The sequence below is a fragment of the Mauremys mutica genome, chromosome 8 (assembly GCF_020497125.1).
Source record: "Mauremys mutica isolate MM-2020 ecotype Southern chromosome 8, ASM2049712v1, whole genome shotgun sequence".
Classification (NCBI taxonomy): domain Eukaryota; kingdom Metazoa; phylum Chordata; order Testudines; family Geoemydidae; genus Mauremys; species Mauremys mutica.
The window spans coordinates 19,380,332-19,396,673 of record NC_059079.1 but is presented as its reverse complement, the minus strand read 5'-3'; the positions used below and the strand labels follow the sequence as shown (position 1 = coordinate 19,396,673).

The 16,342-nt window shown below is 37.7% G+C and overlaps 1 protein-coding gene across 2 annotated transcripts in view; it reads left to right on the top strand.

Moving 5' to 3' along the window:
* Positions 1-15,212, top strand: part of SERBP1 (SERPINE1 mRNA binding protein 1) — a 31,854-nt gene extending 16,642 nt beyond the window's left edge. For both annotated transcript variants that reach the window (XM_045028421.1, XM_045028422.1), the window contains exons 7-10: positions 3,660-3,707; positions 6,418-6,591; positions 7,974-8,012; positions 9,300-15,212. In XM_045028421.1, the coding sequence (XP_044884356.1) occupies positions 3,660-3,707; positions 6,418-6,591; positions 7,974-8,012; positions 9,300-9,356 (318 nt within the window). In that variant the 3' untranslated portion in view covers positions 9,357-15,212. The remainder of the gene's footprint in view (positions 1-3,659; positions 3,708-6,417; positions 6,592-7,973; positions 8,013-9,299) is intronic.
* Positions 15,213-16,342: the final 1,130 nt, after the last annotated feature.

Sequence of the window (16,342 nt, the reverse complement as noted above, 5' to 3'; positions counted from 1 at the left end):
TATATTTACTGTTTGACTTGCAGATTTTACTTCTTGACGTGAAGATTATGGCAATAAAATTGCTATTTAAAAGCAGCTACTAAATTTTTTAAGCAGCATAAATAAAACAATGTTTAGTGCAGTCAGTTTCAGGTACTGGGCTGTCTCTTTTTAGCTTAGTGGGTATTATATTTTTAACTACAAAAGTAATGTATTAAAATTCTGGAGAGGTACTGCAGTTTTGATAGTTTCATGAGGAAGTTCTTTTTGAGCATTTAAAGTAAAACCTTACCGTATCAACATGTAAGTCCATTTAAACAAATTATAGATTAAACTTTGAAAGGCATTTGATCAAGTATCAAATAATACGTTCAGTAATTTTTTTATTGTTACTGTCATGCCCAAAGGTCTCAATCAGGATACGAGTTCATTGTAGTAGGCCCTGTACAAATGTGTCTGAACATATAGGCCTTGTCTGAAACATCTTAAAATCTAATGTAACATCTGATTTTATAATGTCGGTATCCTGATGTTTTGCAGTGCTACCTAGAGTGCCTGTAAAGAATATTAAATTAAAGAAACCACGGAATACTTGCTATTTCTCTGTAATGTTCATTCTATTAACTATTTTATGAATCAGAAGCAGGACAATCCTGTGTTGTGAAGAATCACAGTATCCAATCCCCACAATAGCTAACAGATTATTGGACCTCGCACACTGGTGTTAGAAGCTTCATGGATGCAAATTCCTTTGAATTTGCTTCCTCTCCTGAAACTTTAAACTGCATCGTTTTCTAATGCGGACTAGCCAGTAGTTTAAAACAGCTTTGCAAACAGTCGTTCAGGGGCTTTTTAGTTGGTCTTTGTTTTAAATATTAGCTTCAAAAAAGGATGAGTGACATGGTCTGTGACAAGCCAAGGATCTAGAACTTTGTTCCGTAGTTTGCACCGACTCCCACTAAGCCAGTAAATTGTAATTACTCTCCTTAGTTTTTCTAATTGGATAAATTGATGCCCTCCACTTTTTACATCTCACTCTTGTTAAGTACACATACCCAGTTTATTTTCATAGAATTTAAACTACATGTATGGATAGATGAGCACTCTAGCCCCAGTTCGTCATCTCTAAAATGAGGGTACTAATACTAGCTTCTTGTCTCAGAGTACATTCTGAGACTGGGCAGTACTTGGATAATACTGTGATTGTGGCTATATAAGTGCTTAGATCTGTGTGCTGTTATAGACTCAGTACTTGCCATTTTACTTAAACTAAAAAATGTTTAAAATTTGTCAATAAAAACACTTGAATGCATATGGCATCAGTAGAAAATACAGGTTTTTATTTTTTAGTTTAAATTTTTGTCTCGCAGTATAGAAATAAACAAATTCACTCTTCTGAAAAGCCTTTTGGAATGACATCATTGGGAGTCTGTATTTTATGGGGCAGTGACTGTCTTTTTGTTCTGTGTTTTATATACCGCCCAGCACAGTGAGGGTCTGATCCATCACTAGGACTTCTAGATGCTACAGTAACAGAAATAAAAAATAATTTCCTGGGTTAATTTGTTTCTATAAGGCCCAGCTCTTACTAGACAGGCTAAGTGGAGAATGATGAGATTATACTAGGAAAAACTGACTTCCGTGGCATATAGACCATATAATTCCTTCAGAGCTAGTGGCAGAGAGAGAGAGAATTTTCTAATTGCCGTTAGATGATTGATTTTTATTTACCTATATGTTTGTGTGTGAAGGCAATCTAATATGGTTTTGGACGTTGAGCAGCTCTTGAAGTCATGCAGACAGTCTGGAACCTTTTTCTCTAAAACAGATCAGTTTGGTATCTGGCCAGGGAGACTTGAATTTTATTGTCTCCTCTAAGAATAAAATAAGGATAAAATACTGCAGCAGTACTGTTGAGCACATGCAAAGGTACATACATACCATATCTTTTATCTTAATTAGTTACTGTCTTGTTTTCTGGAGTTGCAATTTTTAATTTTTAAAAATTTATATAAAGACTCAGTATTTCAGCTCAACAGACATCTCTCCCCATCCGTATTGATTTGTCATAGATTCAAAGAAGGGAGAAAAATTTTTATTAGCTAAATATGGAAGGGGAGCTTTTCATAACATAGAAGTCCAGAATAGCAGTTGCATGAGCTCTCTACCAACAGATTAAGGAGTACAATAATCCAAAAGTGGTCAAACAGAATCCAGAAATCGATATTTCCTGCTATTTCTGTTCCTCCTTCTTTCATACCACCTGATCAGCCATGAAATCTGATGATGTGATATGGAATAATTCACATTTAGGCCACTGGTGCAAACTTTGCTCTAGTCGATAGCAATCAAAAGTTGCCATGCAATAGTGGTTTGGCTTGTATATAAGTTTGAGGTTTCAGTCCAGGTCCTTCTGGACTGTTGTGGACAATACAGATGATCATAGTGAGCCTCAATTGATAGTCTCAATAGAGTAATCAGGGATTGAATGGGCTTGATGATGAAACAATTTTCAACCCTTCAAATACGTTTTGAGATAATTGGTGGGCATGTGCCACCCTGAGTCTCTAAGGATAGAGGACTTAAGTGTCCAGTGCTCGCCATCTGCCTTAAAGTTGAGAGAATTGCCCCCCATACCAACCTCCATTTTCTTTTTTGCTGTTTCAAGGAGTTACAGCCAAGCATTTATCTAGCTGTTTTATCCTTTTCAGATTTTCCATGAAACAGTAAAAAACTGATGATTGTCTAGTAAAATTCACTCAAAACTGTCTCTTGTTGTTAGATTTAAGATGAGATCTGTTGAATTTTGGGAATCTTGATCCAAATCCAATACTCATTAAATTGGATTGTGTGACATGAAACAAATCTCAAATATTTCCCTTCAGATTTGTTTTATTAGTCAAATACGCAAATTCTGTTGACATAGCTGAAAAATCAAAATGTAAATGGCATTGTAAAAAGGATTTAAGGTTTCAGGTTTAAATAGTTTTACTGGTGAAAGACTTGCTTGCTGGCAAATCAGTCCATATCATACATGTTTGCTATATAGATTGTGTTTGCTATGCTTCCAAGCTTTCTTGCCTGTCCTAATTTTCATAGTGAGAGTGTGTGTGATGGGAGGTACCTGAAAAAGCTTTGAATTGTTTGTTGGAAAATACTTGATATCTTTGAAAATTCAGAAAACTGTAAGTCCTCTTTGTAAACTTTTTTTCTGGGTGTTTTTTTTTTTTATGACCCTTTGTGGAAAAACACAAGATTTCTTATATCAGCCTTACAGTTGGAACAGTGGTACACAAATCCAGACTATGTGTAGATATTTTTTTACCGGATGAGCAATGCTTTAATACAGCACCTTAGGTTCTTGTGCTGTACCACTCACTGTGGTGGCTGGGAACCTGAGATGTGAATTTGCATCTTGGTTTCCTCACTGGGTTTGAAGTTGTGGTATTTTAAATTTGACCACTGTTGAATCAAGATACGTCACTCGATGAATCTGCAATTGTACGCAGCCTTTTTCTCTTTGTGGGTACTTGTGTAGCCTTTTGTTGTTTCATGTACTCAGTGGCATATGTATTCAGCGGGTTCACTTAACCTTAGTGCCTGGTATTTCTGTATGTAATGGAGTCTCATTTCTTCTTTTTGTTTTTATACCTTTGGTGTGGACACACAACTTGCATCAGACAAAGGGGATGACAGAAATGCCGGGGAGTCCGCTGGAGTCAAATGAGGTACCTGATCCTTTATAGCTGTAATTAGTTATATTTATCATATATACTTGTTCATTAACCCGTTTGTTTATAAGCCGACCCACCACCCCACCCCTCCAGATGGTTATGTAAAAATAGCAAAAACTGTCTTCCCCTTTCATAAGCCGACCCTATATTTCAGGGGTTAGCAAACTTTGGCTCCTGGCCCGTTAGGGTAAGCCACTAGCGGGCCTGGACGTTTTGTTTACCTAGAGCGTTCACAGGCATGGAGCCCCTCAGCTCCCAGTGTCCGCGGTTTGCCATTCCCAGACAATGGGAGCTGAAGGGCTCCATGCTTGCAGACACTCCAGGTTTAAAAAAAAAAAAAAAAGACAATGTATTAGATATTCAATTCGGTGATTCCATAGAGTTTTAAATCGTCAAATTTTGGTGTAGACCCGTTTATAAGCCAATCACCACTCTTTGATGCATCGCTTTTTACCAATAATATTCAGCTTATGAACGAGTATATACGGTATGTTTTGATGCGACCTCCTTAATCAGCTAATCAATAGATGAAAACATTTATATGCAAGGAAATTCATATATTTATATGCTCTACTGTTATTATATATAACTCTTCTGTCCATGCCTGGTGCCTTGCTGTGTATCGTGTATGACCGTTGCATAACTAGAATGTTTGCTCCCCACAAAATTACAACCCTTTGCTTCCTAAGTGTCTGCTTGTTTGCTTCTTTCATAAGTCCCTCTTACTTTTTTCATACTATGCCTTATACACAGAAGCCACCTCCCTGAGATAGTCCATAAAGTTATTTTTCACAACCCACCTCAAGACCCAGTTCACCTGTGATGCCTACAGGAAATCATCAGCTGATAATGGCGAGATAGTGCCAGAGAGAATTGCTGATGTTTGTTCATACTTAGAACAGCTTTCAAAATGAGGTGGAAACATTCAGGTCTGGTCTACTCTGGGGATGGGGGAGATCAATCTAAGATATGCAACTTCAGCTACGAGAATAGTGTAGCTGAAGTCGACGTAACTTAGATTGACTTACTTCGCATCCTCACGGCGCGGGATCGATGGCCGCCTCTCGCCCTGGTGGAGTTCCAGAATTGTCGGGAAGCGTTCGGGGATCGATGTATCACGTCTAGATAAGACGCAGTACATCGATCCCCGATAGATCGATCACTACCCGTAGACGTATCCCAAGCCATGCATAAAGTGTGCTGGTGTAATCATATGTTCTTATTACTATTGCCCTCATTTCCCTCCTGTTTTTTACTCTTTTCTTAGTTTGTCTTAAATTAGATTGTAAGTTATTTTGAGCAGGGACAGTATCTTCATATATGTTTGTATAGAGCCTAGCACAATGAGGCCTTCCTTGATCCTCACAGTGGGGCTTTTATGAGTACCGCAGTTTACTAAAAATAGATTCACTTTCTGATGTGGTATGCACATCTGGTTGTTCAAGCCGTACTGTGTATCTTCCCCCCCTCTCCCCCCCCCCAAAAACATAGTAGGAAATGATTGATCTGAAGTCGACAAACATTTATTTTAACTTCAGCAAAAAAGGGGGGGGGTTATGTTTTCTTTGAAATTAAATTATTTAATGTTAAGTGATGCTAACTGACAATTGCTATTTATGGTTCTTTCTTCTGATAAAATCTGTTTTTGAATAAGCTAACTTTTGATAAAACCCATTCTTCTGGTAGGCTATTAAGTTTTCAGTTTCAGTAAGCACGTTTCAGGAAGCCAGCTCAAAAAAGACGCACGTAAATGGCTTTGTAATGTTGATACAGTTTTCTAGACTTCCCACTGGTTTTGGTTTTTTAATGATTAATTGTATTTTGTATGTGTTTGTTAATAACACCCCCAGCCTTACTGACTTGCCAATATACATTTTGGTTCTGGAACTTAGGATTCCTAAACACAATAAATGCTGAATACCTTGGGGGCCAGCTAGCTCCAGAGATAGATAGATATATAGATTTTTAGTAGTATGCACAAATACGGCACAAGGTTAGGGCTCTTGTGTAATTTTCACTATAGCTCATGATACCAATTTGTTCTTTATTTAAGCATGGTATGTTAGCTGCCATCATGGTTGCAGTATATTGTGTGTAATCTAATCCATTGGCCATTTGGGGCAATGGTATGGTGGGTGAAGTACTATAAAACTTGGCTTTAGCTAGTACAGAGGGATATGCAAATAGAGAAAGTTAAAAAGCAGTTATGTTAAATATGCAAAGGTTATTGACACTGAATAACAATTGAAATATAGAACTAGCAGGAGTCCTGGAAGAGGAAAAAGAGAATAATAGAAAATGAGATTCAGTATTGCCTTTTTATTGTTTTTAGTGAGAAAGATATGGATGTTAAGTAAATTCTTTCAGTTCTGTTTTCAGAAAAGCTAAATCAGCATTTGTTCCTTTAATGGAATACAAAAAAGATCTAGGAATAGCCCAGTGTGTTCCATTTAAAGTTCTTTTGGTAAATGTTTCCTTTGCCGTATGCTAGCTTGTATGTTAGTGGAATTTCTGTATTATTCAAACAAAGTTGATATATTTCTCACAAGGAGAAGAAACTGCCAGTTTCTTGATCTTAGACTCTGAACCTAGCATACTTATGTACTTGCTTAAAGCTAAGCTCATAGATAAGTGATTGTAAGAGCAGGGCCTTAAATCGGAATTTTTTTGTAAGTGGTGGTGGATGCTTTCATTTTAATTTTAGGCTCATGCTGAAGACTCTGTAATGGATCATCACTTCCGTAAACCAGCAAATGATATTACGTCCCAGCTGGAGATCAATTTTGGAGACCTTGGTCGCCCCGGACGTGGTGGCAGAGGTGGTAGAGGTGGCCGGGGGCGTGGTGGAAGGCCCGGGCGTGGCAGCAGAACTGACAAGGTAAGTAATCTGCTTAGATCCACAAATTATTTTCTTTTTAACAGTCTTTCCCAGCAAATTGGATTAGTAAATCATAAAGCTTCTCCAGAAATCTCTGCCATTTTTAGAGACGCCAATATTTTTAACATGAATAGTTAACCACTGCAACAGTTTACCAAGAGTTGTGGTGAATTTTCCATCACTGACAATTTTTAAATCAAAATTGGGTGTTTTTCTAAAAGATATTTTCTAGGAATTATTTTTGGGAAGTTCTATGGCCTATGTTGTATGGGAGGCCAGACTCTATGATCAGTGGTCCATACTGGCCTTGGAATCTGATGTGTATTCTTTTTATAGAGATCATTGTTCTAGTAGTCCATCCTTGTTCCTCCTGTTGGAGCGGAGAAAGAGCCTGTCACAGCTAGGAAACACATAATCAGCACTTTTTAGGTACTTGAATGCTAATTGTGCAGTTTATCCCTGTAAGTTTCAAGTAAACTAGTTTTCTACTAGAACTTAAGGATGCAACTTGGCAATGTTTTCATTATTGGCAAAATTGACCCTAAAATGTTAGTATCTCTCTACAGGGATTCTTTCAGGTTTCATTACAGGTTACACAGTGCCTAGGAATGCTTGGTCATCTCTAATTGTCTATATTTTCCTTGACACACAACTCACAGTTTATGGTTGCATTTTTTCCATTGACTCAGACATACTCCAGAAGATATAAATTTTCCTCTAGAAAAGTATGCAAAGTTAGCAGACTGTAGAAACCAGGTCGTCTTGTTTTCACCTAAAATACTACTTATTCCCTCTACCTTTTCTTGTCCTTGGTTGACTTCCGACATGACTGCTTTAGTAATTTCTATTTTCCTGGTTTCTGCAACAATTCTCCCACTAGAAAGCAAAAGCACCTAGGGCTTGTCTGCATTAGTAGAACTGTACCAGTGTAACCCTAAAGCAGATCATCCCTACTATAGATGCAGTATGAGCAAGTTAAGTTGGTCATTTAACCAATATAAGTGCATCTGTGCTAGAGGTTTGCACCTTTAAATTTATTTAGTTGCAGCACTGGTGCAATTTTTCAAATGTAGGCCAGCTTGTCGTCACTCCTTATTCAAAATACCTTGCTCACTTGCACCACTCACAGAAATCTGGTTTTCTTTTCTCTTCTGCATTAGCTCATCTTGGATGTTTAGATTTAGTAGTTAGGAAATGAGTCTACAAATGCAGTTGAATTGGGTTTTCTTTCCTTAGAAGCACTCCCAAAATCCAGGTATTTCTTGTTCTAACTTGGTACTCCAGCATGACATCTAATTTCTTTGACTGTCTTTGTGATGGCATTCTTGAAGGCTTTCAGATCTTGCAGCTATTTTGTGTTGACTTTGTGTGTTTCCTTCCAGTTGGTGAAAGAGTTTGACGTGATCCACACACCCAATCAGGTTGGTGATTTACAATGATAGTGTTTTGTTTATTTTACCTTTGAATTAGGCTAGTCTATTGTGGAGACCATTCGTTTCTGCAGGGATTGGCTTTCATGGCTTATCTTTTAGTTTTGATGGAATGGAAAAACGGGAGGGCTAGAGACTGGCATAGCAGATCCTTGCCCCACTGATGTCCATACTCCCAGCAATAGAGGGGGGGGTGTCTGGGGGGGGTGGGGGTGGGAAATAGGGGACTGCTTTCTTGCCTCTGTCTTATATTTGGCATTTCTACCCTTTCTGTTTGTTTGAAATTCCTTCTTGCTTGTAATTGCAGTTTGGATCTTTGGAACATTGGGTTGAGGTTGAAGCCTCTTTATTCCTAATTGAGTCATTACATCCTTATTCAGGTGCAGCGTAGCAACCTTCATAAAAGATGGTTGAAGATGTGCTTAAGGGACTCGTTTGTTTTTTGTGGTGGTTTTTTTTTTTGTAGTTCAGCTTTAGCTTGCCAATTGTTGCTTGATGTATTTCAACTCTAGTATATGTTAGCACAGGTTTCCACTTGAACTCAGACTTGGGTTTAACAGAATTCTATTCCTGAAAAACTAGTCTTGTTTAAATTCTGTGAATTTCCAATAAACTTATTTTTCCCCAGTTCTATTGTATATCTCTGTGTTGGCATAAATAGTTACAGATTTTAAAGTGACAAAATATTTACATTTTCATCTATGAATTAAAAACTATACAGTCAACAACACTGTTGTGACCCATCCCTTCATGCTATGATAAGACTTAGAATTTGTGTCAATATATCACAGGTTGTCACTTTGTTCATGTGTAAAGCTGTACTTCTAATAGAATGGGATCAACCATATATGTAAGGTGTCCCCCCCCCCCCCCCCACGTTTTATACCTTTTGAAAAACACATGGCACTATGAGAGAGATGTACTATAACTATAGTGCGGTGTGAACATGGTTAATAGATGCCCAAAATGGATAACTGAGTAGTGGAGTAGCAGCACTAAAATGTTAGTGTGAGAGATCTGACAGTACTTAGAATAAATCTCAGTATGATTTACTGTGGGGGAAAAAAATCATAGGAAATTCCAGTAATTTTATTTTGACTGTTTTATATACTACTTTGAACACCCATTGTTTGGCATTTTAGTCACTTTTCTTAACTTTAAGCTTCCAACTTGCTAGACACAAGTGTATTATGCATAACATTTAAAAAAGATGAAAACTGTAAAGATTAAAAACTTTGTGGTTCTCCAGTTAATTTCTATAATATGTTTTTCTTTCAGTCAAGTGCTTCTGCTCCTGATGTAGATGACCCAGAGGCTTTCCCAGCTCTGTCCTAAACTGGATGTCATAAGCCAACTCTGCCCCCTCGCTGGGCCCTCCTCTACGAGGCTTGCATGCTTAAGGATCCTAAACAACTAAGAAATTTAAAAAATGAGACTGTCATTCATACCATTCACACCTAAAGACTGAATTTTATCTGTTTTGAAAATGAACTTCTCTCGCTACACAGAAGCAACAATATGGTAGTCAGTTTTGTATTTAGAAATGTAATGGTAGCAGGGATGTTTTCATAATTTTTTCAGAGATTATGCATTCTTCATGGATACTTTTTTGTATTGCTGCTTGAAAATATGCGTTTCCAAACTTGAAATATAGGTGTGAACAGTGTGTACCAGTTAAAGCTTTCACTTCATTTGTGTTTTTTAATTCGGGATTTTAGACGTTTTCTCCAAACTACAAACTGGTTTTTAAATATTGCACACTATTTCTGTTTCCTTTAATACCTACTTAGCAGATTTTTATCAACCCATGGTCAGTTGGGATATGTAGGATTTAATTTGGCAAATTGTTAGTACCATGTGGAATACTATTCTGGAATACTTTAATTTAGTTTTTAATACTTAATTTCAGACTGGGAAAAACAGTCATTTTTCATCTATTTTTGGTAGTTGTGTATGCAGAATCTTTATACAAAGTTGATATCAAATACTTGAAAAATAGTCAAAGCACATTGGTTTATAGTCAAATACCTGCATATTGATCCAGCAGTGATGTGCAGATGATTGGTCTAAAAAGTTTTTTAAAACTATATTACACCTTTCACTCACCCTTTTTACCTTTTATTCCTTTCTCCTTTCAACAAAACTAGATACTTTATTGGTAAAAGTTGTTTATCCTACTTAATATTATTCTTTGGGAAAGTATCCTCTAGACTGGGGTAATTCTTTCTGTTCTACAGACTGGGAGGTGGGAAAGGGAGCATCATCTATTTCTAATGCAGTCTCTTTAAATTTAATTTGGACTATGGAATTTTGGCAGTGCAGTATGTTTATATAAATACATCACCATCTGATGTGTTTACACGCTGTTCCATTAGCTGCAATTCTTGTTCTGAAGAGGAAAACAAAGGACACCATCTAGGTCTGGGAGGAGAATATTTGACTCCTAAGTCAGAGAACAAATCCCTTCAAAAGGAGACATCTGTGGTCTGCATAGGATACAAACCAAAAAACCTTTTGCTCTAAATTTTGTTCTGAATTTTTGCTCCATTTCTTCACCCTTTGGTCTCTGATTACTCGCTGACAAATAAATGTTTTTCAGGGGGTGATTGTAAGAAGACCCGCTACACCCTGTAGAAATTCCTTCTAGGTTAATTTAATCCCTGTGAACAGGAACATTACCACTTTCCAAATATGAAAGGACTTGAGAGAATGACTAATAAAAAAAAAAGATTTCTTAGGTTTTTTTTCTTTTGTCTGCAGCATTTGTTAGGAGACTAGAAACCGGTTGCTCATTTTATTTAATGTTTTATTCTTAGAGCAGCTTATAAAATATTTGTAGTTTCTTAACCAGGTAGATAGAAAACAAATGGTAATGCCCTATTTTTTTAAAAGCTGTATAGGACAGGCAAAAAATATTGGAAACCTTTGGATATGAAACTTCTGCTGTTTAGCTGGCCTGCTTTATCTAAACTATTTTCTATCCAAAAAACCCCAATACACACTTGTGCTGATTTAAACAAACGTTAATACCATTGGATTAGACTCTTGTAGTGCACTCACTTATCAGTTTAAAATAGTTGGCTCTGTGAAGGAGTAAATTTTTCCAAACAGTGGATAGTAACATTTTTTGTTCCTGGATCAGACACTAAACATGTTTTACACAGGTGCTTAGCATTGGGGTATTCCAGTTCCTGGCACCAAGAGGTAAATCTTCATTAATTACTTTTGCTCCCTTTGCGATTGCACATTCCACACCATGGAATGTGTTGAAGGTTATAATGGTATCTGTCCATTAGGAATACAACTGATAATACAACTGTGCAAAAAGCTTGATTTCCAGAATCACTTTAATTGAAAAGCTTTTGCTGTAATAGAACCCCTTCCACCCAAACTATATATTTGTGCTCTCCACCATGAATCTTAACTCTTTATCCAGACTACTCCTGTGCCAGTCGAGCATTTTGAGCCTTGCTAACCTGACATTGTCACAGAAGTCGTCTGCCTCTTTGCATATCGGAGTATAGAGCAATACCTTGAATAACATGTCAGATAGAAGATCCCTTTTAAAGACAGCCTGTACATAAAGTTGGTCCATCTGCTGTTCTGATAGATGTAAATTTGCCTCTTTTAGTCCATTTATGTCAAGAACTAAAACTGTGAAGTTATCTCTCACTAATATTAGTGGGTGTTAACTGACGTAAAGGTTTATTTTCATGCTCTTTTTAAAATGTCCTGAAAACAGACATAAGAATCCATTTAGGTTCAGGCGTCTCTTCTAGTTTCTGTCCCAAGTATTCTAAATCTTATGGTGGTAGTGCCCTGGCATGTCCATTGCCAGCAATGGGACTTTGGGTAAATGTCTCCCTCCATTGGGTAGTTCCAATATTTGCTATTGATGAGCTTCTCTTCAATAACTTGTCTTGTCCTCTTGCTTGCTCATCATGCTGCCATGCTATGACCAGAGCTTATTCATATTTAAAAAAGCTGGGTCAGAACAGAAAAGTTCACTCAACGTTTGTGGAGGGAAATGGACAGAATCACAATACAAATTGGCTTATGATTGTACTAATTCAAAGGCTTGAGCATGAAAGTTCATCTTATAACCTGAATACCATTGATCCTGGTAGAAAATATTAAGATTGATAGATAAATACAAGTGTTGGCCTCATGGGAAAGGGCATAAACTATTTTAAGGAAAAATTAAACACGGATAAAAAGCCTTTTTTTGTGGATATGGTGTCTGCACCTGTTACTTTCAAAGAGAAGAGATTACTGTCATTTGACCCAATACCTTTTGCCCAGTGACATTGATTTGTATATCCATGTCCCTTAATAAATGCAGTACATATGCATAGGACTGACACTTCCAAGCATTTTCTGACCTATTTTATGATTGATTATAGGGGTAGCGTCAACCTCATTTAGCCTCAGTATCCCTCCCACATCTACATTTATTTACACTTGAAAACTTGCTAGTTGTAAAGTTAAAAGCTACCACTTTTGTGTGATGTGATAACACACAATGCAAGTCTGCATAATGCTCTACAAGAGCATTAATGGATGCACAGATTCCTGCTGATGTCTTATGATCCTGGTACACTGATCCATATGCCAAGGCAGCTGTGTTGGCTTCTGCAATAAAAACAGCAAAGGAACAGTCTTGCTAGTGAAATAAAGAAAAGTTGGGGAAAGAAATGTTTTATTCTCACGAGCATTTATACAGACTATGCAGTTTAAGTACCTTACCTCTGGGTCTGAATGTGGATTTTATGATTGATGCCGATCAATTTTTCAAGCTTGAAATGAGGCTTTTAAGCAAGTTTCACATTGAAACTGACTACTGGGTCAACAGACTAAATAGAGCTTAAATTCTATAATAGCAAAGAATATATTAACTGCTTAATTACAGTTATTGATGCTGGACTTCTAGAATCAGCTAGCTGTACATGAAGTGGTGGGCAGCATTGTGTAAAGCCTACGTGGTTGAGTGCTGGGAGAATGTCAAATAAAATAGCTGTTTTTAGACTCCCATTCTCAAATGATTTATAATACAGGCATCTAATCTGGTTGTGGGAAGATGCCATAAGGTACTTACCCTTAGGTACTATTTTTTTCTTTGACATGCCCTACCAGAATCTTCTACCAAAGTTATTAAATATACAGCTCTTGAAAAGGGAGAGATCTTCTTGGATGTCATAGCCAAATACGTTGTTTTCCCTGACTGTTAAGTCTAATGATAAACCATTGGACCCACAGGACTGAAGACCCTTGCATGTACTCCAGGCTGTGTGTTGCTGATAGTAGTTGTCGAGCAATAAGCTTTTGGGACCTGAAAATGAAGCAGATAGGGTAAAAAGCTGGTAGTATTTCCTTAGGGAGAAAAAGTGTTGTTTCTGTTTTGCAGACCACTTTCATTAGAAAGGGGCCCTGTATAAAGCTAGGACAAAATTCAAATGTCTGCAAGGCTGCCTGAAGCCCATGTGGCATGATGGTTTAAATCTACTTTGTTCACAGGGGAGCTTTCAGTTCCATTGTAAAGATTGCTGTTCCTTCAGAACAAATGTTTGTCATGGCTTAAAGCTATTTTCATTTTGCCTTCAGCAATCTTTAAATTTTATATAGAATAAAAGAGCAGCGATTTCTGTTCTTGTCACTAGTGAAGTAGTTGCAGTGCGCACTGCTCTTATAAACAACTGGCCATCTGCTCAGAGGCCTGGGACTATTGGAGCTCTTCCAGGGTAAGGTGCATTGGCAGTCAGAAGAGGCTTGCAGAACACCACACGCCTGCACTACTTGGTTTAGCCTAAGGACAAAAAAGCGGCAGTCGCACTTTGACTTGCTGTAGCCTCATAGGCCACACTTACACGTGAGAAGTCAGTGCTCTCTATCAACATTCCTGCTGGCTGGAAATTCAGTGGAAACTGCAGGTGTTCAGCATCTATGACATGCATTTTAGACACTCAAGAATGAGAATTCTGGTTTCAAATTTGAGGCTTTTAGTCTACCAGGGTTTCAGGCAGCTAGGTCATTATATGATAGCTTCTATTCAAAGATCAAAGTATTGTTTGCTGGCCGCTGTGCTTTTGAGCTGAAAAGAAACTATTGTGCTATGTGGCCTCATATATACTTGTCTTTTAAATGTATTTAGCAGTGACTATAAATACTAAAGGTTTTTCATTTTTATTAGCTCTGCTGCAAAACAGTGCTGGACATATACCTGTTACGCGTGTGTGAACAGTTTAAAATGAAATAAGGCCATTTATTGGATATAATGACACAAAGCTACTTCTGTTTCTGAGAAAATTTGTGCACCAAATTGTGTAAACATTTGAAATAAGTTTGGCCATTAGTCTTCGATAGGGCCACCCTGCTGCTTAATAGTGCCAAGTGTGGGTGGCTTTACTCTTGCCAGCGTTAGCACTCTCAGTTCATAAACACTGAATTTTCCCAGTGTTTAATGGTGGAGAGAGTATACAAGTGACATGGGATTGGTCATAGTATATTGCAGTTGAGTTAAATTAACGTGTGATCAGTATATTAAGCAGCCTTTAAGATGTGCACTTCAGAGAGTTCACATTGCCTGTTGTAATTTACTCTTTATACAGAACATTGAATAAAAATAAAGACTTGCCTGTTCTCTCTCTGATCACAAGGCAACAGTTGCCCAGTTTTTAAAGTCAAATTGATTAAATCCAAAATGAAATACTGGAATTACAAGATAAAATGGCAATGAGAAACTTGCATGGCTACATAGAAGATTAAGAAAGTTAAGGAGAAAAGAGGCTGAATTGTCCATTGCTAGTGGTAGTATAAGATAAACATGCAGTTTCTGTCTGTCCCCTTCAAGGCCCTTCCTCCTAATATCACCACAAGTCACCATGTTCTGTGTTTGTATATTAGAAGGGTCCTGGTCCATGACCTGGTTTCCTAGGCGATAATACAAATCTGTTCGAGAGTTCAAATAGCTTTGTTGTACTCAAGAGAAAATGCTTTTATCAGTAGCAGCACACAGGTGATGGTGATACTCTCCCTCATTGCAAATTTTTGTGAAACTTCACCGAGCAAGCAAGTTCTTTGGGAATGAAATGACCAATGTATTACTGCATTTGTTTTCAATTGCTATGACTGTCTCCACCCTTAGCTATGGTTTGGCCATCCTAACTGCAACAATAAAATGAATATTGAAAGTGATCCTAGTGATCTTAAAACACTTGCTTATTATGACTCCCAGGATCAAATGGGTTGGGGCGGGGGGAGGATCCAGGTTCCTCCCACTGATATCTGGGGATTAGAGGGAATATTCTGATCAGTGCTAATGGGTTTGGGGCATAAATACCTTGCATGTCTGTGGGAGTATACACCCCCAAACACAAGCGGTGGGCTAGGCAGTAATTATATAGCTACATTGGCATAGGTGGGGAAGCTTGCTTTCTGCCTTTCCTTCGTCTGTATATTGTGGATAATTTCTGCAACATGTTTTATGGCAATTAGAGTGAAGTGTTTTGACAATAAGGGTAAGTAACATCTGCCATCAAGGGAGCACAATACAATACACTTCACAGTATAATAAATAGCCTTAGAGTAGAAATAACATTCCAATTGTACCATGCAGAAATGCTAAGGGGCTTGGCCAGGGTGACACAGTGAGTTGGGGATAGAACTTGTCTCCTAACTCCTGGTACTGGGCTTTATATTAAGCTATAACAGATAGAAACTTTGTGAAGCCCTTGACACAGAGAATTAATGTCCAGTTGTGTAGTTCCTCTTCTAAGGCTTGTGATTGCCTGCTCTTTTGTATTGGAGTGGTGGTGGAGCCATTACAAAGCTTTGAAGATTTCCCCAGCACTAAAGTACATCACTTTAAATTCCAAATTAAAAAGCAGACTGGAAGAGTTGTTTAAAACTGCCCTGTCCCCATTTTTCATAGCAGAGCAGCCTAAAATATGCATAGGAAAGACATTTAACTCTTGTATGATTTGAATGGATTTGAACTTTTTGCTGATGGCCATTATCTGTTAAGTAAGCTATAAAATGAGGTTCTTTTTTTTGTGTGTATTCCACACTATTCCAATGTGCCTTTTTGTAGTACAGTTATTTTGCTGAAGAGTTTCTGGAGCTTCTAATTGTGCGTAATCCATTTTCCTGTTCCCAGATTTCCTTCCAGCTCTGAAAAATTGCCTCTCCAAATGACGTAGAACCCTACCTCTTAAAGGCCAGCAGACTCCGGATCTCCTGAACGTTAGTTCAAGCCCGAATTAGGTGTAGAAAGGAGACAACGAGGACAAGGTTACTTATTTTTGCTTCAGTTGCAATTGGCAGAT